The 20,340-nt window shown below is 34.7% G+C and overlaps 2 protein-coding genes and 1 long non-coding RNA gene across 10 annotated transcripts in view; 2 read left to right on the forward strand and 1 right to left on the reverse strand.

Moving 5' to 3' along the window:
- Positions 1-8,262, forward strand: part of esyt1a (extended synaptotagmin-like protein 1a) — a 39,091-nt gene extending 30,829 nt beyond the window's left edge. For both annotated transcript variants that reach the window (XM_690519.8, XM_073939020.1), the window contains 11 exons: positions 62-151; positions 249-344; positions 422-493; positions 576-662; positions 1,083-1,229; positions 2,872-2,993; positions 3,106-3,204; positions 4,444-4,575; positions 4,652-4,757; positions 7,358-7,407; positions 7,487-8,262. In XM_690519.8, the coding sequence (XP_695611.3) occupies positions 62-151; positions 249-344; positions 422-493; positions 576-662; positions 1,083-1,229; positions 2,872-2,993; positions 3,106-3,204; positions 4,444-4,575; positions 4,652-4,757; positions 7,358-7,407; positions 7,487-7,514 (1,029 nt within the window). In that variant the 3' untranslated portion in view covers positions 7,515-8,262. The remainder of the gene's footprint in view (positions 1-61; positions 152-248; positions 345-421; positions 494-575; positions 663-1,082; positions 1,230-2,871; positions 2,994-3,105; positions 3,205-4,443; positions 4,576-4,651; positions 4,758-7,357; positions 7,408-7,486) is intronic.
- Positions 8,263-11,194: 2,932 nt separating this feature from the next.
- LOC141380495 (uncharacterized) lies at positions 11,195-15,237 on the reverse strand. Its single transcript, XR_012398543.1, has 4 exons — positions 14,509-15,237; positions 13,906-14,466; positions 12,336-13,161; positions 11,195-12,164 (listed from the first exon to the last, which is right to left on the reverse strand). It is a non-coding gene; the product is annotated as an uncharacterized lncRNA (long non-coding RNA).
- An 892-nt stretch (positions 15,238-16,129) lies between these two features.
- The window catches only part of fmnl3 (formin-like 3), a 94,134-nt gene continuing 89,923 nt past the window's right edge, over positions 16,130-20,340 (forward strand). For 6 of the 7 annotated variants that reach the window (XR_012398286.1, XM_009296930.5, XM_005162217.6 and 3 more), the window contains exon 1: positions 16,226-16,808. Coding sequence is in view for 6 of the 7 variants with exons in the window: in XM_009296930.5 (XP_009295205.1) it covers positions 16,695-16,808 (114 nt within the window). In the remaining variant the exon portion in view is untranslated. Of the gene's footprint in view, positions 16,809-20,340 lie in introns of all 7 variants that reach the window. The other variant, NM_001346154.1, reaches the window with a different exon arrangement.

Below are 20,340 nucleotides of genomic sequence, written 5' to 3' on the forward strand. Positions count from 1 at the left end.
TTTGCATTATATATGGTCGTGAGCTTGTTTACACTTGTTTCTATGTCTTCTTCTGGTGCAGTGGTATACTCTGAATGATGTGAAGACCGGAAGAATCCATCTGGTGTTAGAATGGGTGCCTAAAATTTCAGATCCCATCAGACTTGAACAGGTCATATCCTGTTTCTGAAAATGTTTTTTTGTTAACCTGAGTTCATTAAATATTAACATTTTGCTGAAGGGTTTTGTGTTTTTTTTTTTCTATTTAGATCCTACAGTACAACTACAGGCAGTCTTACCTGAATAAAATAGTTCCCTCTGCTGCACTGCTGTTTGTTTATATTGAGAGAGCACATGGGCTGCCTGTGGGTTTCTTTTTATTTCCATTCAAATGTATTATGTTTCAGTGACCTTCAATGAATATGATGTATGTTGTCTGCAGTTAAAGAAGAGTGGAAAAGAGCCTAAAGCTGGAGCAGAAGTGTCACTCAAAAATGTATCTTACAGGACCAAAGTAAGACCCTCAAATCATGACACATTTATATTGAGGTTATTAAAATATCAAAAGTTGCAAGGAACAATTTCTACTCCACAAGGTTGTGAATCGCTCCACTTCTCCACAATGGGACGAAGCCCTTCATTTCCTGATTCATAATCCAACAGAAGACACACTTATTGTCAAAGTGAGTTGTATTGTTTTTCTTTTTTTGTGTGTGCGTGCGTGCGTGCTATTGACTTTTGTTTTTGCACTACTTAGTTTGTCCACAAGAGGTCAACACTTAACCGGATCACCGTTTTACAGTCTTAACAAAAATAATAGACCTATTAGCACTTGCACTATGAATTAAAAGATATCCACTATTATATTCATGTTCATTATGCATAGAAAAATATTTATTACTTAACATTTGCAGAGACTTGACGCAGACACTGTATGAAGATGAATCTTTGGAATGCGCATATGCTTCAGAGAGCTTATATTTCTCATGTATTTAAAAGGCTGTGCTTTGAACTGGCATCATTGATTATTTTAAAATGTAAAAGGACAATATTTACCTTTTTTCTCTGAACTGGAGTGTATTTGATCTGTTTGGCATGTGCAGGTCAGTCACAGCTGGGGTCAGGCTCTTGGTTCACTTGTTCTTCCTGTACGAGAGCTGCTGGAGGAGAAGGATCTTACGATAGACCGCTGGTTTAGTCTGAATGGAGCCATGCCTGAAAGTCAGATTCTGCTGAGAGCCGAACTAAAGGTTAAAAAGCATACTCATATTTAACATGTACACACTGACATACAGCTGAAATGTAGTCTGATAATGCAGACAGACATTTTCAATTATTCATATATTTACTCTATCATTCATATATATACTCCGAATTAGATTGTGTTTCTTTCTTCTGTTGAAGACAAAGAAGATATTCTGGTAACTGGTAACTTTCATGATACTTTTTACCCTATTATGAATGTGAATGGCTACTGGTTTCCATTATCCATTGAATATCTTCTGTTGAACAAAAAGACATAAAAGTTTGTAACATTTGATATTTTAAACATTTGATGTTTTGGACTCCATCTGTCTGGCGTAAACAGAATGCTGTTGTAAAATGTTAGGGTTACTGTGTCGTTTATGAGAAAATACGGAAACAACTCCCTTAATTGTATAATTGTTTTTGTCTTGTATTATTGGTATTTGTGGGCTTTTTTTATTGGACCTTGAGTCTGGTAAATAATGTTGATTAATTGATTTGTAATCAGTTGAGGCATATGAGGAGAGAATATTTTTGGTTGAACCATCCATTTAGCGGGGAATTAAAAGGTTAGTTTACGCAAAAAAACGAAAATGATCCAATGATTGTCTCACCCAGAAGGCATTCTAGGTATATTTGTCTTTCTTCTTTCTGTTGAATTTAATCAGAGTAGTTTTAACAATTATCTTGGCCTCTACAACGGCAACAGTCGGCTGATTTTTATCTGATATATATATATATATATATATATATATATATATATATATATATATATATATATATATATATATATATATATATATATATATATATATGTATGTGTGTGTGTGTATATATATATATATATATATATATATATATATATGTATGTATGTATGTATGTGTGTATATGTATATATATATATATATATATATATATATATATATATATATATATATATATATATATATATATATATATATATATATATATATATACACACATACATATATATGTATGTATGTATGTATGTATGTATGTATATATATCATATAATCTACAGTGTCTGCCCTCTGTCATTATCATCTTCTTTTAATGTGCATTTTTGGTGCATTAGCGCCATCTGCTGGATTTTTATATTACTGGAGAGTGAAGAGCATGCCATGCACAGTTGAAATGATGGTAGATGCGCAGTGACAGTGAAGCAATAGTATCTGGATGCAGCCTTTATGATGCAAGCTGAGATTGCATCACTTAGCGATGCAATGTCAGACACAATTCACTCAATGGAGTGAGTGACGTCACTGTGACGGGTGGGGTTAGGTGAGCACATTAAACAGCATTGGATGCAGCTCAGATTGCACTGCACCAGGTCTGCATTCAGATCCTTTTCCAGTGAAGAGAGAGTGAGGTACATTTTACAATGGATGATTGTGCTTTATAGAACTTGTTTTGGACTGCTGACAAAAACACAAACTAACAAGTTGAACACAATTCCCAAAATATTTCAAAATGTTTTTTAATCAAGTATGTATTCAATTAATCCAAAGGCACAGTCATTTATAACATCAAAGTAGATTTCTAGTTCAAAAAAATCTTTTGAACTTTAAATCAACCACATTATAGTGTAAGTAATAATAATCATGGACCATTTATCTGTTAAACAGCTCCTAGACAGCAAGTTGGCACAATGTAGTGATGAAGAGGACGCTAGTCATGTGATTCCCAGTGCAGAACCAACTGTTGCAGCCAATAGTGAGCTCCGACACAGAAATGTACCTGTCCAAGGGTAAGAAACAAAGACAAGCTGCATTTTATTTCATAGTGTCCATAAACAGATTCGAACAATAATTGATATTTGACACGTGTTGTGTTTTGTGTGTGGGTGGATGCAAATACAGAGGGGAAGATGCCAGTTCAACTGGGAAAGCCCAAATTAAACTATCTATTAGCTATTCATCTGAAGAGCACCGATTGATTATCAAAGTCCATGCTTGCAGGTAAATATCATTCAAATACTCTCACTTTTAATGAAGACTCCAGGCATGATACATAGACGTTATGCTATAAATGATTGATAGAAATCACAAATGCATCTCGTTATTTTGGTAAATATTATATTATATTATAATATATTATGTTATGTTATGTTATATTGTATTGTATTGTATTTTATTGTATTGTATTGAATTATATTGTATTATATTATGTTATGTTATATTATATTATACACAAGTGTTGCTATATTATAATAATAATAATAATAGTAATAATAATATAGTTAATGCAGTTGATATTAATGCATAAGTATGTTTATTTTTTTATTTTATTTTATTTTATTTACAAGTGCTGCAATGAATATAACCAATGCTGCTGATATGCCATTAAAACAAATTGTATTTTTACAGTGCATCTGGAAAGTATTCATAGAGCTTCACTTTTTCACTTTTATGTTACAGCCAAAATGTATTAAATTAAATTATGTCCTCAAAATTCTACACACAATACCCCATAATGACAATGTGAAAAAAGATTTTTTGAAATAGTTGCAAATTTAATAAAAAAAATATAAAACCTGAAAAACCACATGTACAAAAGTATTTAATGTAATTTAATTTATTTTTAAAAATTGTATTTAATATATATATCTATATATTTTTATTTTATTGTCAAGTGATGTGATGAATATAGTCAATGCTGGTGATATACCATTAAAACAAATACATTTTATTATATTATATACATATGTTGCCAATGCTGCTGATTATAATGAATAAATGCATTTATTTTATATATTATATTATATTATATTATATTATATTATATTATATTATATTATATTATGTTATATTATATTCCTAGAGATTGTTTGCAGCTGGAAGGGCATCAGCAACATATGCTGGATAAGTTGGCGGTTCATTCCGCTGTGTCGACCTCGACTTAATAAAGGGACTAAGCCGAAAAAAAAAGAATGAAATTATATTATATTATATTATATTATATTATATTATATTATATTATATTATTGTTATATTACATTATTGTTATATTACATTATATTATTAAACAATGTCTTTTAGAACCAGAAACAAAAATTTTATAAAATGTGACTGTTTTTTTAACTAAACAATTAAGTTTACTTTAGCTGTTCTAAACAAAGGAATAATTTCAAAATTTTAAGTTTGAGAAATCTGACTATAGTCCTCATTTTGATTTCATAAACCTATGTTCCTTCACAGGAACTTGCCGTCCTCCTCTAAGGAACCTCCAGACTCTTACATCTCATTCATTCTTCTTCCGGACAAGAACCGGAACACCAAAAAGAAGACCAGTGTTAAAAAGAAAAGCCTCAAACCAGAGTTCAATGAGATGTTAGTAGGAACGTTCATAAATTACTGTCTTTGCACACAAGAGTGGAAGTTACCCATCTTTTGCTCTCTCCTACAGATTTGAGTTTGACATGTCACTTGAAGAAGCAAAGCAGAAACATCTTGAAGTTTCAGTTAAGAACAGCGTTTCCTTCATGAGTCGAGAAAAAGAGCTTCTTGGCAAGGTATTCATACATCAGCAGCATCACAGACACTATTGACCATATTGTTTTGACCATAATTAATCAAATGGGTATTTGAAGAAGTCAATTCTTGTTGATGACATTCCACTATCACCTTTACTCTTTTTGTTTAATTTATAGTGATTAAATGTGACCCTGGACTACAATACCAGTCTTATGTTGTATATTTTTGGCAGTAACCAAAAATGCATTGTATGGGTCTAAATGATTTTTCTTCTATGCCAAAAATCATGATAATATTAGGTAAAGATAATTATCCAGTAATATATTTTGTAAATGTCCTGGTGATGAGTTGTGGCTGGAAGTTGGCGGTTCATTCCGCTGTTGCAACCTCAGATTAATAAAAGGACTAAGATGAAAAAAAAATTATTGAATGAATGAATTTCCTGTTAAATATATTAAAACTTTAGTTTTTTTCCTAACACTGCCTAATTTACTTGTCTAGTTTCTTATCCAAATATCTAAAAGGATGTAAAGCAAGAAGCCTTTTCTAGACAAGAGTTTTTTTTTTCAAATAAGCTGAATAATCTGCCAATGAGGTAAGAAAAACAAACTTGTTTTTGGTTTGATACATGATTATTTTGCTTGCCCCATTGGCAGGTTATTTTGCTTGTTTTATGAAAAAACTCACTTTTTAAAAAAATTTTCAATGATTATTTTGCAAACAAACCAATGTTTTTTTTACTCGTCTAGAAAATACTTCTTGATTTAAGAATATTTAGTTAATTGGATGAAAAATGTTACAAAAACTCTAAGAAAAATATTGCTTTCCAGTGAACAGCTTATATTGGACAGTGATATTTTGATTTATAACTAATTTTGTGTTCCCGGGTCAGATATATTCATAAATATGTATTCTTCAAGCAAAACAAATCATTTGTTTTTAAATGGGTAGTATATGCACACAGTGGGAAAAAAAAACGTACAGGTGAAGGGAAAGTGATTAACCCTCCCTTGAAATTTTAATACATTTTCAAAACATTCCCAAGGTGATGTTTAAGAGAGCAAGGGAATTTTTCACCGTATTTTCCTTTATTTATTCTTTTGCTTGTTTGTTTGTTTTCTGATGAAAGACATTTAGTTTTGCTGGAATAAAAGCTTTATATATATATAAATATATATATATAAAAACTTTTAGGTTAAATCTTATTACTGTTACTACAATAAATTACTGCTGTCCAATGACTTGCCTAATTTACCTAATGTAGCTAACCTAATTAACCAAGTTAAGCCTTTAAATAGCTAGTAAAATGTTATGTACTGTTATCATTTCAAAGCGAAAATAAATCGGTTCCTAGAAATTTGTTATTAAAACTATTATCTTTTAATATAATAACCTCTGTTTTTTTTATATATGAAATATATATAAAATGATATATATATATATATATATATATATATATATATATATATATATATATATATATATATATATATATATATATATATTTTTTTTTTTTATCATAAATGATACATATATATGATAAATGAAAAGTACTTGGGAAATATTAAAAAATAATAATTAAAAATGGTCACACTTTATTTTGATGGTCTGTTTGTTGAATTTAGGTTACATTGCATCTACATGGCAACTAAATCTCATTAGATTATAAGTAAAGTGTTAGGTTGGGGTTAGTGTAAGTTGACATGCAAAGTTTCTTATAGTCATATGTCTGTTAAAGGAGAAGTATCAACAGATATTTAGCAGACAGTCTACTAATACTCATATAGACCTTTAAAATAAAGTGTTACCTTCAAATTTTTACAGGTGCTTTAATAATTTTGCCTTCAGCTGCATATTAATATTTTCTTTATGAAGTTTGGGGACCTTTCAGATTATTCTTTATATTGATTGAAGACTATGAATAGTTGTGATGCTGTAAATAATGTAATACTTAAAAGTTTTGTTCTTTTTTTCTCCGTTACATAGAAATGTATGCAGAATGTACAGTGCTTAGCATATATGAGTAAATTCCCCACAAATCTCTCATTTAAATTAATATTTCCTATAGGAAGCTTTACAGGGTTATATTTGTGCATATACATTAGATTAGTCAGTACTGAAGCCAAATCTGGAGCTTTTCTAACAAAATAACTTACAATAATGGTTCAAACAATAGTAGCTCAAATTTATATGTTAGGGAAAAATATTAATTACCATTTTCAAAAGTAGAAAAAATCAAGAGAAACAATATATATATATATATATATATATATATATATATATATATATAAATATATATAAATTTTAAATGTAGTTTAGTTGAAATTGTATGAGTTTTCATATATACAGTATTTGCAATATTTTGCATGAATTTATTTGCATTATCTTTCCATTTTTGAAGATGTTTAGGGACTAAAATGATATTTTTATGAATAAATAAATCCGTTTTGTTGAAATGCAAAAAAATACATTACCTATAATCACTGAGAATAAATTTATTTATATTTATATTCACATACAACTGAGAAAGTATTCATTTTCAAAATGGGGTGTACTCATATATGCTGAGTGCTGTATAGTAATTTCAGTGAAAAAATAAAAAAACAAGTCACTCGATTTCACTCTTAATGTGTTTCAGCTTCAGATAGATTTTAGTCCGCTGGATCTCAAGACTGGAGTGTCACAATGGTATGTGCTGCACTCATGTCTACATGCATTAAGATTACATAGTGTTTGTGTACATCTAATCTTATTTGTATAATTTCAGGTATGACTTGTCACACGAGACCAACTGAATGGCCTTCCCATGTTGACATTGTTCACATTGGTTTCATGGATGTTTACTTGTCCCGACACTAGCAGGGGGTTGGAACATTCCTAGAGCAGGGTGTCCAGAGTTTGATGGAGTCAGGACTGAGACTGCTCAAACTAGCCTTGACCCAAAATATAGCCTGCTTGGTTAACATCGTTAATAATGTTGGCACTAGAAGGCTATGAAGGCAACATAATGGAGCAATGTTACGCTTTTAAGTATTTCATTTTGTAACTCCTAGAGGTGTGTGATGTTTATTTTTTATGAATATACCACAGTTGTTGTTTTAAAGTGATGATTCACCCTTAAACCTGTTTGACTTCATATCTTCTTTTGAACAAAAAAGAAGAATTTGGAAGAAAATTGAAATCCGGTAACTATTTACTTTCATAAAATCTTAGGGCTCTATTTTGACGGTCCATGCGCAAAGTTTTGAGAATAAACCAATCAGTCTCATCTCCCATTCCCTTTAAGAGACAGTTGTGTCGCGCCATAAGCGCATTTGCTAATTACATGAGGCAAAGTAAGTGGAAGTGGAAAAACTGAGCGTTTCACTAGCAAGGAAACAGTTAAACAGAGCATCTACAGTGCGAGAATGAGAGATAAGGCATCTCATAATCTACTTTCGCTCTCGTGGATAGGGAAACCTTGTACACACAGATATCCATTAGCCTATACATAATTAATTTCGTTTGTTAAGCGCAAAGATTTGTTTTAAAACTATTTCTAAATTCAGTTCTAGTTTCCAGCAAACAAATAAATGAACAATAATAACGAAGTGTGGTCAAAAACCTGAGTTACATCCAAATACACATGCTGTGTCCAAATGGTCTGAAACCTGACAGGTGGAAAAATCTAAGCTTGTTTTTAATAAAACAAATATGAATATAGATATAATAAATAATACTGCTAATAATGATAACATTATACAAAAGCAAATTGTTATGAATGAACTGAAAAAGCCTCTCGAGATGAAGAAGACATAAAGGCATTTTTTAAATTTATGTAGGCTGGAAAATAAAATGTTTTGTAATATTTTAATCCTTTATATTTATATCCTATATATATATATATATATATATATATATATATATATATATATATATATATATATATATATATATATATATATATATATATATCCTTATTAGATCCTATATATATATATATATCCTTATTAGATCCTATATATATCCTTAATATTTTTATTCTTTTTCATATATAAAGATATTTGCGTATTGGCTCTACATCTTGTGTTTATTAAGCAGTGTGTTAGCGAGGCGCACAACTAACGCACTCTGTTTTGGTCTATTGAAAAATCTATTATTGTTTTCAAAATAGCAACGCGCTAGCAATGCGCCTTAGAACGCCTTTCTTTTTAGACCAGAACACCTATGGGCGCACATATCAGCGCAAATGCCTTTGCTATTTAAACACCGTGACAGAAAACGACTCTCAAAACGACTCTTGCGCCACGCTGAAACTAGCAAATAACAATTGCGTCGCGCCTTGCGCCACATTGCGCCTGGTGAATGATAGAGCCCTTTATGTGTGTGTCAATAATACGGTGCTACCGTATCATTGCCGTAACATCCTTTAGTATGTCTAATGGCTTCTTTTGCGTTTTTACAGGGGAAAAAAATTGTTTGGAATCACTTGAGAGTGATTAATTTTTATATTTGGGTGAACTATTACTTTAATGATGTTTGAGGTGACATTACAGATGTCATGATTGCTTTTCCCCCTCAAATAAGTAAATGGTTCAAATTAAAGCCAGAGGAGAGCATTTGGTATTTCAGATTAACAGTGTTTAGTTCATGAATCAGTCTGTTTTTGATTTTGTCATTTGAGTCAATGATTCAGTGATTTACAAGGTTTTTAAAACAGTTCGCTGTTTTGTACAAGTCATTTGAATGAGTGAATGCCTAACTCATCAAGTGACTTGCAGCTTTCATTTTAAATTTATTTGTCATTGACAGACCTAAACCAACTATGGCTAAATATTATGTTTAATCATCAATAGCATTTTTGTTATATATATATAACATTTTGTCATGTTATATAATTTTTTTTTAATCAAAATCACACACCCCTAGTGGCTTTTACTTTTTTTCATGACTTTTTTGATTAATTTTTTTTTTGAAGAAGTTGGAGCTTCTGTTACTCTGTGTTTTTTTCAGTGTTTGTTGCATTTCATGTTGACATTTTAAGTCAAGTTTTGCAATTGATTTATTCCTTTAACATACAATCTGTTACAAAATATTAACATTGTTTTTCTTTTTTTTCTTTTTTACATTGAATTTCATTAAATTGTTTTTGTTTCCTTTGAGATCGAAGAAAGGAAAAGCATTTTTAGCGCTTCTATATTATATAGTTCACATATTTTTGATACATGTTTGAGAGTATACAATTCATTTTACACATATCAAAAATGTTTCAATCACTGTGCAAAGTCTGTATTTTCCAAAGATTAACCGAAAAATTATGTTTGTGGTTCAACCAAAATGCAGCATGAATATTCAAATTTCAAGTGCCATTGAGTCTCTGGGAGACTCAGAAATGTTACAAAATGATAGAGTTGTGTCCTGCAGTGCAGAACTAGTTACTGCTGAGAAAGAGTTAAATAAACAGCCGAAAGGACGAATTTTTTTTCTTCTTCTTCTTCTTTTTTTTTTTTAAACTTTACTTTGAAATGTAGTATTTCTGCACCCTATTCGAGCTTGTATTGCAGTTTTAATAAATATGCTGTTTGCACTTTCAATGCAAAAGTTTCATTGTTTTGCCTCTACATTGTATGTCTATATTAAAAAAAAATGAGTTGGCTAAGCTGGTTGGCTATTTATCTTATGTTCAGAATCATGATGGTATTCCATATTGTATAAACGTCTGGAAAGAAAGTACCGCTACTATCAAATAGCTGTGAGTGAAATAATAAAACTACCAGAGCGGTATGGCAAGCCATTTACCGTTTAATTATGTGTCAATAAGGTGCCATTGGTGACACAGTGGCTCAGTAGTTAGCACTGTCGCCTCACAGAAAGCAGGTTGCTGGTTTGAGTCCCGGCTGGGCCTGTTGGCATTTCTATGTGGAGTTTGCATGTTTTCCCTGTGTTTGCTTGGGTTTCCACGGGTGCTCCGGTTTTCCCCTCAGTCCAAAAACATGCACTATAGGTGAATTGGATGAACTAAATTGGCCGTAGTGTATTGATGGGATTGTGAGAGTGTATGGATGTTTCCCAGTACTGTGTTACAGCTGGAAAGCATTCGCTGTTTAAAACAGATGCTGGATAAGTTGTTGGTTCATTCCGCTGTGGCGACCCCTGATGATTAAAGAGACTAAAGGAAAATGAATGAATAATGTGCTATCTAATTCCATGCTTTCTATACTTTTTAGATAGCAGTAGCTAGTACATTTTCCATTAGATACTACTTTTTAGGTATACTTGGGTAGTATTAAATATTTAAAAGATAATGGTAGCCTATTCATTACCCAGCTAAAAAAATGTGTTGGTTCTATTTGATACAGGTATTCATCCATATTCATTCGATACTGTATAATATTATTCTAGTGCTTATTATGGTGGCTTGAAAAGCCAACATACTGTTATCTCACGTAAACTTATTATTATTCTTCTTCTTCTTCTTCTTCTTCTTCTTATTCTTCTGAGACTAATTTTAAAGTGTATCTCCTCCTAAACTTTTCAAGCTTCACACCTCAAACTTTCGTCAAACCTTCAAACTGGTCTGACTCGGGTTGCTATATCTGTTCTAACTGATCCGACTTTCGGTTTTCCGAAAAACGACCCGGAAAATTCCCAAAATTCCCATTGACTTACTATTGGGTCAAACTTCCTGACCTTATATCTCTGCATCAGACTGTCCTACAGACTTCTAACTGGGCTCATTTAACTCAGTATAGTCAGCAGCCAATAACTGATGACCTTTAAACTTACTAGCCACTCCCTAGCAACCACTTATGGCACCCTAGCAACTGTCCCATAGACTTCCATTGTAAAAGACTGCCATTGACTTAACATTGAGTCAACCTTTGTGAGCTCATAACTCTGCATCAGACTGTTGTACAGACTAGAGTCAGGCCTCATTGAACTCAGTCTAGCCAGCAGCCAATCACTGATGACCTTTAGACTTACTAGCCACTCCCTAGCAACCACTTATGGCACCCTAACAACTGTCCCGTAGACTTCCATTCAAAAGACTCTCATTGACTTAACATGGGATCAAACTTTTTTGAGCTCATAACTTTGCATCAGACTGTCATACAGACTAATGGCTGAGCTCATTTAACTCAGACTACCAAACTGCCAATAACTGATGAGCTTTTAACTTTCTAGCCACACCCCTAACTACCACATACTGCACCTTAGCAACTGTCCCGTAGACTTCTATTACAAAAGACTCTCATTGACTTAACATGGGATCAAACTTTGTGACCTCATAACTCTGCATCAGACTGTCATACAGACTAATGGCTGAGCTCATTTAACTCAGTCTAGCCAGCAGCCAATCACTGATGGCCTTTTAACTTTCTAGCCACACCCCTAACTACCACATACTGCACCCTAGCAACTGTCCTATAGACTGTAATTAGCTGTGCTATCAAATGCTTATAATTCTAACATGCTAATGACATGCCAATCATGCTAGCAACATGCTACTCATATGCTAATCATGCTAATGATATGCTAACTCATACTGGAAACATGCTAATGACATGCTAATTTGTACTAGAATCATGCTAGTAACATGCTAATTCATACTAGACTCATGTTAATAACTGGCCTACATGCATATCTTGGCATAGCAGTGTCCTATTGACTCGGGGGATGGCTCATCTGACTCAGACAACCAATGAGCATCTCAATATGATAATAAAGCTCACAAGCCACGCCCCCAAATTGATTTCATAGACTTCCATTAAAATAGGCCAAGATGCATATCTTTGCATAGCAGTGTCATAGAGACACGGGGGTTGGTTCATTAGACTAAGACAACCAACCACATTCAAGTTAACTCTGTAACCTCGCCCATAGCAACAAAACAGAGTACCCTAGCAACCATTCATCAACAGCTATATCTCAGCATCAGAACATCGTAGAGACTTGGAGATTGGCTCATTTGACTCATGCTAGCAAATGAAACTTCCTATATGCTACACATGCTAGCAGTGACTAGCTACATGCTAATATTGACTAGCCAAGTACTGTAACTTGCTAGAAATGCTTACTAAGTATAAATGTTTTATCAAGCATGTATGTGAGGCTTGCCTAGTAACCAACCAGGGTACCCTAGCAACTGCCTAGCAACCACCCAAATTACCCTAGCAACCGCCTAGCAACCACCTAGCAACGGCCTAGTAATGCCTTAGTAAGGGCCTAGCGACCACTCAGGACACCCTAGCCACCGCCTAGCAACGCCTTAGCAACCACTCAGAATACCTTAGCAACCACCTAGCAACACCTTAGCAACCACCTAGCAACCACTTGGGACACCTTAGCAACCGCCTAGCAACACCTTAGCAACCACCTAGCAACCACTCAGAACACCCTAGCAACTGCCTAGCAACGCCTTAGCAACCACCTAGCAACCACTCAGGACACCCTAGCAACCACCTAGCAACAACTTAGCAACCACCTAGCAACCACTCAGGACACCCTAGCAACCACCTAGCAACGCCTTAGCAACCACTCAGAACACCCTAGCAACCATCTAGCAACCACTTAGGACACCTTAGCAACCACCTAGCAACACCTTAGCAACCACTCAGAACACCCTAGCAACCGCCTAGCAACACCTTAGCAACCACCTAGCAACCACTTAGGACACCCTAGCAACCACCTAGCAACACCTTAGCAACCACCTAGCAACACCTTAGCAACCACTCAGGACACCTTAGCAACCACCTAGCAACACCTTAGCAACCACCTAGCAACCACTCAGAACACCCTAGCAACCGCCTAGCAACACCTTAGCAACCACCTAGCAACACCTTAGCAACCACCTGGCAACCACTTGGGACACCTTAGCAACCGCCTAGTAACACCTTAGCAACCACCTAGCAACCACTCAGAACACCCTAGCAACGCCTTAGCAACCACCTAGCAACCACTCAGGACACCCTAGCAACCACCTAGCAACACCTTAGCAACCACCTAGCAACCACTCAGGACACCCTAGCAACCACCTAGCAACACCTTAGCAACCACTCAGAACACCCTAGCAACCACCTAGCAACACCTTAGCAACCACCTAGCAACCACTCAGGACACCCTAGCAACCACCTAGTAAGGCATTAGCAACCAATCAGAATACCCTAGCAACCACCTAGCAACCACTTAGGACACCTTAGCAACCACCTAGCAACACCTTAGCAACCACTCAGAATACCTTAGCAACCACCTAGCAACACCTTAGCAACCACCTAGCAACCACTTGGGACACCTTAGCAACCGCCTAGTAACACCTTAGCAACCACCTAGCAACCACTCAGAACACCCTAGCAACGCCTTAGCAACCACCTAGCAACCACTCAGGACACCCTAGCAACCACCTAGCAACACCTTAGCAACCACCTAGCAACCACTCAGGACACCCTAGCAACCACCTAGCAACACCTTAGCAACCACCTAGCAACCACTCAGAACACCCTAGCAACCACCTAGCAACGCCTTAGGACACCTTAGCAACCACCTAGCAACACCTTAGCAACAACCTAGCAACCACTCAGAACACCCTAGCAACCACCTAGCAACACCTTAGCAACCACCTAGCAACCGCTTAGGACACCCTAGCAACCGCCTAGCAACACCTTAGCAACCACCTAGCAACACCTTAGCAACCACCTAGCAACCACTTAGGACACCTTAGCAACCACCTAGCAACACCTTAGCAACCACCTAGCAACCACTCAGAACACCCTAGCAACCGCCTAGCAACACCTTATCAACCACTCAGAACACCCTAGCAACCGCCTAGCAACACCTTAGCAACCACCTAGCAACCACTCAGGACACCCTAGCAACCACCTAGTAAGGCCTTAGCAACCAATCAGAATACCCTAGCAACCACCTAGCAACCACTCAAGACACCTTAGCAACCACCTAGCAACACCTTAGCAACCACTCAGAACACCCTAGCAACCGCCTAGCAACACCTTAGCAACCACCTAGCAACCACTCAGAATACCCTAGCCACCACCTTGCAACACCTTAGTAACCACTTAGCAACTAGTCAGAACACCTTAGCAACTGCCTAGCACCACCCTAGCAACCACCTAGCAACCACTCAAAACACCCTAGCAACCATCTAGCAACACCTTAGCAACCACCTAGCAACTAGTCAGACCACCTTAGCAACTGCCTTGCACCACCTTAGCAACCACCTAGCAACCACTTTAAACACCCTAACAACCGTCTAGTAAAATGCTAATTCATGCTAGAATCACGCTAACAACATGCTAATTCATGCTAGAATCATGCTAGTAACATGCTAATTCATGCTAGAATCGGCTAACAACATGCTAATTCATGTAAGAATCATGCTACTAACATGCTAATTCATGCTAGTAATATGTTAACTCAAGCTAAAATCATACTAACATGCTATTTACACTTTAAAACCACTTAAAACTTTCAGATTCGGCTTTTCAAGCCACCATAAAGTTTGTCCTCAAACTTTAATATCTAGTTAATTTTAAAGTAGAACATTTTAGATATGTGTATGATACTATGTACTGTGCCAATGTATCACTATAATAGGCACACTGTTACTTTTCTTTCGTTAGACTATTAGTAACAAATGTCATATTTTTGCCATTGACTTCTATTGGGATCTGTCATTGAGAAATCAACCATTCAGTTTTCACTAGTGTGTATTTTAGTTGTGACTAGTACATATTTTTATATAGTAGTTAGTTAGTAGGTTCTGATTCTTATTGTAGATATATAGTAAACATTACGATAAACTACCATTGCTTAGTCATTAGATACAGTGCCAATTAAATACTAGTTTTATATATTAGGCTACTTGCTATTTATACGGTGGACTGTTTTTTTTGTTTTGTTTTTTTGTTTTTTTGGATAGTAATACTTATTCATTAGGTGTTTGTAAAAGGACATATGTGCTACAGTGACTATAGAATAGTCATTTTAAAGTGAGCAGTGGGCTATGTATCGATTTGATAGTTTCTAGTTTTCAATTAATAAATACATCCACACTGAAAACAATGATTCAAAGGTGATTGCTTGGATTTACTGAATTTTTTTTTAAAGTTAAGTGGTTAACATTTTTTGGGCTGAATTAAAACAAATTAAGTTGAACATTACTACATTTTAATTTGTTTAATATTTCTATTCAATTGGTACTTGTATAAACTAGTAATTAATACAGACTTGTTTCAACAGGCAACAGTACTTAAAGAATATGCATATCCATTGTAAAATAAACAAAGTATCTAAAATATAAATACTAGCATTAAAAAAGTAACCATTGTTTATTAATTGAATGTAATAAAAGCTTGCCATGCAACCGGACTACTGGATGATGCTAATTCTAGGGATGCGAATTTCAGTTATCGGCCGGCAGGAGGCGATAGAGTTAATGAAGCTCCAGCCATTCATTTTACGCAGTTTGTAGATTTGCGTGAGGGGTGGGATCAGTTGCATGTAGTTGGTTTTCATTGTGGACGCTGTGAGTTAACAGATGAGCACTAATCTGGATCACGCAAAATCCAACATAAACAAAAACTACAGGATCAACAGGAGAAGAGAGACAACATAACGAGGAGTTAAAGGGGACTGACTGCTTGACATGGAGTGTCCACACATCTGCAATACAATACTTTTCATGAGGAGGATAAAACTGAGACTAACTTAGGATAGAAGTGATACTTTGTGGCTGTTTTATTCATGTTTTTTTACATCTAAAATATAATATATTTAATCATATTGTAATCTAGGGATCGGTTTAGAAAAGGATCGTTTTTTTTTTTTACTTTTTGAACTTTTGTGACAAAAGAAAACGCATGTGGAATGTGATCGCACGAACTGGATGTATTTTGGATTTATAAAGGGCGCCGGGAGGCAGAGAGTGAATTAAACGCAGAGCATCTGAATCCTGCATCTGGTCGACATTATAAAAGTTAAATATGGGGAATATTGAGAGTGTGGACGGGCAATCTGAGATGAAGCATCATATCATGCCCTTGAAAGTTCCTATGCCTGACCCAACAGAGCTGGAAGAAAGATTTGCTATAGTTTTGGTGAGTATGCATTATGTCTTACTATACAGTAGGCTATGTATTGTTTCTTTTAAAACATATTTGGAACTTTAAAAGGCTATGCACATTTAAAATATTAACATAATTTACATATGCACATTAAATTAAAAAAAATTCTTTAACAATGTTTCCTTCAACATAACCCTTTCTCACCAATGTATTCTTAAAGATACTGTTTGACACTCAAACTTCACAGTGATCAACAGATAAGCACAAATGAGCGAAAGAGACAGTGTTGACATTTCACTGATGTGTTCCGTATGTCAGAAGCGCGTTTGCTTTATGACTTTCTCAAATGTTTCCCCGCCACCCCCATTTTGTTAACTCGCACGCTGATCCTCAGCCCTTTTGTCTGTGAAGCATCACGATAAATGATGCGATATCAAGACACACAATTCACTTTACTGGACAGAAGTTTTGTTAGGCAAAATGAAACATACAGGCAAAGAATATGATTTTATGAGGGCTGGAATGTAACTCATCTCCTCATTGAGCGCAGCATTTTCTGAATTCCCCCAAAACTCCTACGAGCGAGAGATGTTGAAAGATCCGCCTCCTCTCTCGCTCTCTCCGCGTCTCTGTACCAGGCCTGATGTGAGTGGACTTTTATGTAAAATACAAACACACTTGCAAGATCGTCTGTCATGTAAATCTGAAATTATGAGGTCATCAGACGTGTTTATATACGGTAACTAGCATCATAACTTTTGGGAACATCGCCCACCCTGATCTGTCAAACAGTCAGATTTTTTTTTTTTACCAGCTGTTGATTTATTTGCATATTAATAACGCATTCATTCATTTTCCTTCAGCTTAGTCCCTTTTTCATCAGGGGACGCCACAGCAGAATGAAACGCCAACTATTCTGACACAAGTTTTTTTCTTCAGCGTATCCCTTACAAAAAATAGCTAACTGCAGTAAACTGAAGTTACCTTGCAGTAACAGCAGAACAACAGCAGTGTATAGAAATATAACTGCAGTAAAATTAAGTACAATTCCTAACTTGCAATACAATGACATAAACAGTTCAAATACAGTACAATTTCAACAGCAGTGTAAGTTGCAGTAAATTGGAGTAAACATTACTAAAATATTTTGTACTTTTTTCAGGGATGTTTTTTGGATTCAAGTCATTTTCTTATTGGAATTTTAGGAGTTTATTTGCAAAAACAAATAAAAAATGACTGCAGTGAACTAAACAGTACAACAGCAGTAGCCTATATTCAAGGATAACTGTGGCAAAATTGCAGTATAATAAGGTATAAACGTATAAACCCAGTTGAACTATGACGCAATAAAGTTCAACAGCAGTACAATCTGCAGTACAACTGAAGTAACATTAAATAAACCGAGAGGGGCAATATAGTTATATGTTAAAATTTATTGCACTTAAGTACATCAGTATTAAAAGTGCACTTTAGTTTTAATATATATTGCAAATATAGATGATTGTAGATGCCTTTCTGTAGTTAGTTATACTTCAGAAAAGTGCAATACAATATTGTGGTAGTACGTCAGCAATACAACTAAAGTACTGTAACCTCATTTGGAAACAATTGTCCACCAAGCAGGAAAAGTAGCAGTTGTACAGCAGTTGTATTGCAATAGTAATATGGCAGTTGTGCCGTAGTAGTATTTTTTAGTTGTATTACAGTAGATGTACTGCAGTTGGTTGTATTGTAGTACTTCAGTTGTATTGCAGTAATATTGTAAGATACTTAAACAATGCAGATTTTCGTGTCCAAAACACCTGCACAACAAAAACTCCAGTATTCCTTTAAAAAATGGCAGTATTTAAAAAAAAAAAAAAAACTGCAGTCATTTTTTGTAAAGGATGCCCCTTCAGCAACCCTGGGATCATTCATTCATTCATTCATTCATTCATTCATTCATTCATTCATTTATTCGTGTTTAAAAAACATTATATGGCTGGACAGACAGACAGACAGGAATTGAGGTTACTTGCATGCTGCTGCACAGTTGTTGTTTTGGGTGTTACTACATTACTAGATGTTTGCGCTGGTGTTACTTGGTGATTGTTCTGAATGATTGCTTTGGGGTTGCTAAACATTTGTTTGGATATTAAAGGGGGTTGGTAGGCAGTTGCTATGGTATGGTTGCTTGGGTGTTGTTAGATGTTCTGTTTCCTAGGTTTTTAGAACATTCTGGATGTTGTTATGGTATTTTTTGACAATTAGGGTAGAATTCCAGGTGTTCTAAGGTGTTACTCAAGTCATTGGTGACTGCAGCTGTACACACTGTGTGTACCTACAATGAGAGGGCATGAATTAATTCAGTTATTTATTTAATATTTTTATTACATAATTTAAATAGGTTTTGTCATTAACAGTGAAATTATTTTATTTAACAAACCAGTTCATGTTTTGGCACTGAAGCATATAGCGTATTTGTTTTGAAGCACTGTTAATCGTTCTTCTATTTTATCTAGTAGATAACTGACTCTATATATATATATATATATATATATATATATATATATATATATATATATATATATATATATATATATATATATAAGATATATTAAGATATATTAAGATATAAATTATACCAAACAAATTTTATTTCAAAAAGATTTTTTTTTTCAAGAAAAATATACAAATGATATTTTCCACTACTCAACTGTGCAGGTGGATGATTTGTTTTGCTCTGTGGAAAATAAAGATTTAATCAATGCTCCACTGTGATTGTTGTATCACAAACCTCTGTCAAATATTTCCAATTTTTTTAATATGTCATAATTTTAAAGATTACTCTTGAGGATCTGATTTGGTGCTGATGTGCTTTCATTTTCTCCGTCTCACACGCAGAAAGAACCCAGATAGCAAATTACATCTGGCCCAGATATGGCCCACATCCCCCATTTTCTTCTGGCCCACATACCGCGCGGAATGACGGCGATGACTCAACCTGATTGTGGCTGACATAAGGATCCAAAAGTCAGCCACAACTAAACCAGATCTGGGCCATATCTCAGAAAAAGCATGGTCCATATCTGGGCCAGATGTGGCCCATACATTTTCTCAGATCTGGCCCAGCTGCGGCCCATGCACATTCTCAAATCTGGCCCAGCTGTGGCCCATGCACTTTCTCAGATCTGGCCCACATGCAGCCCATGCAGTTTCTCAGATATGGCCCAGACGCGGCCCATGCAATTTACAGATCTGGCCCAGATCTGGTTCAGTTGCGGCTGACTTTTGGGTTAGATGTGGCTCACATCTACATTTGGTAGCTATATAAATCACATTGAAAGGAATGCTTAGTTTAAATTGCTTTATTTAAAAAAATGCTTTAAAGGAAGCATATAAATTGATAAATACAAATATATAATTTATATATAAATTATATAAATAGATGCATACAAAAAAAAAACATCAACAACAGATTGATCAATGCAATACAAATAAATATATGAATTAGATAAATAAATGCATACAGAATTATCACAAATTAAATGCAAATAAATATATATAAAAGTTAAAATTAGGTAAG

This window comes from Danio rerio, chromosome 23 (genome assembly GCF_049306965.1).
Source record: "Danio rerio strain Tuebingen ecotype United States chromosome 23, GRCz12tu, whole genome shotgun sequence".
Classification (NCBI taxonomy): Eukaryota; Metazoa; Chordata; class Actinopteri; order Cypriniformes; family Danionidae; genus Danio; species Danio rerio.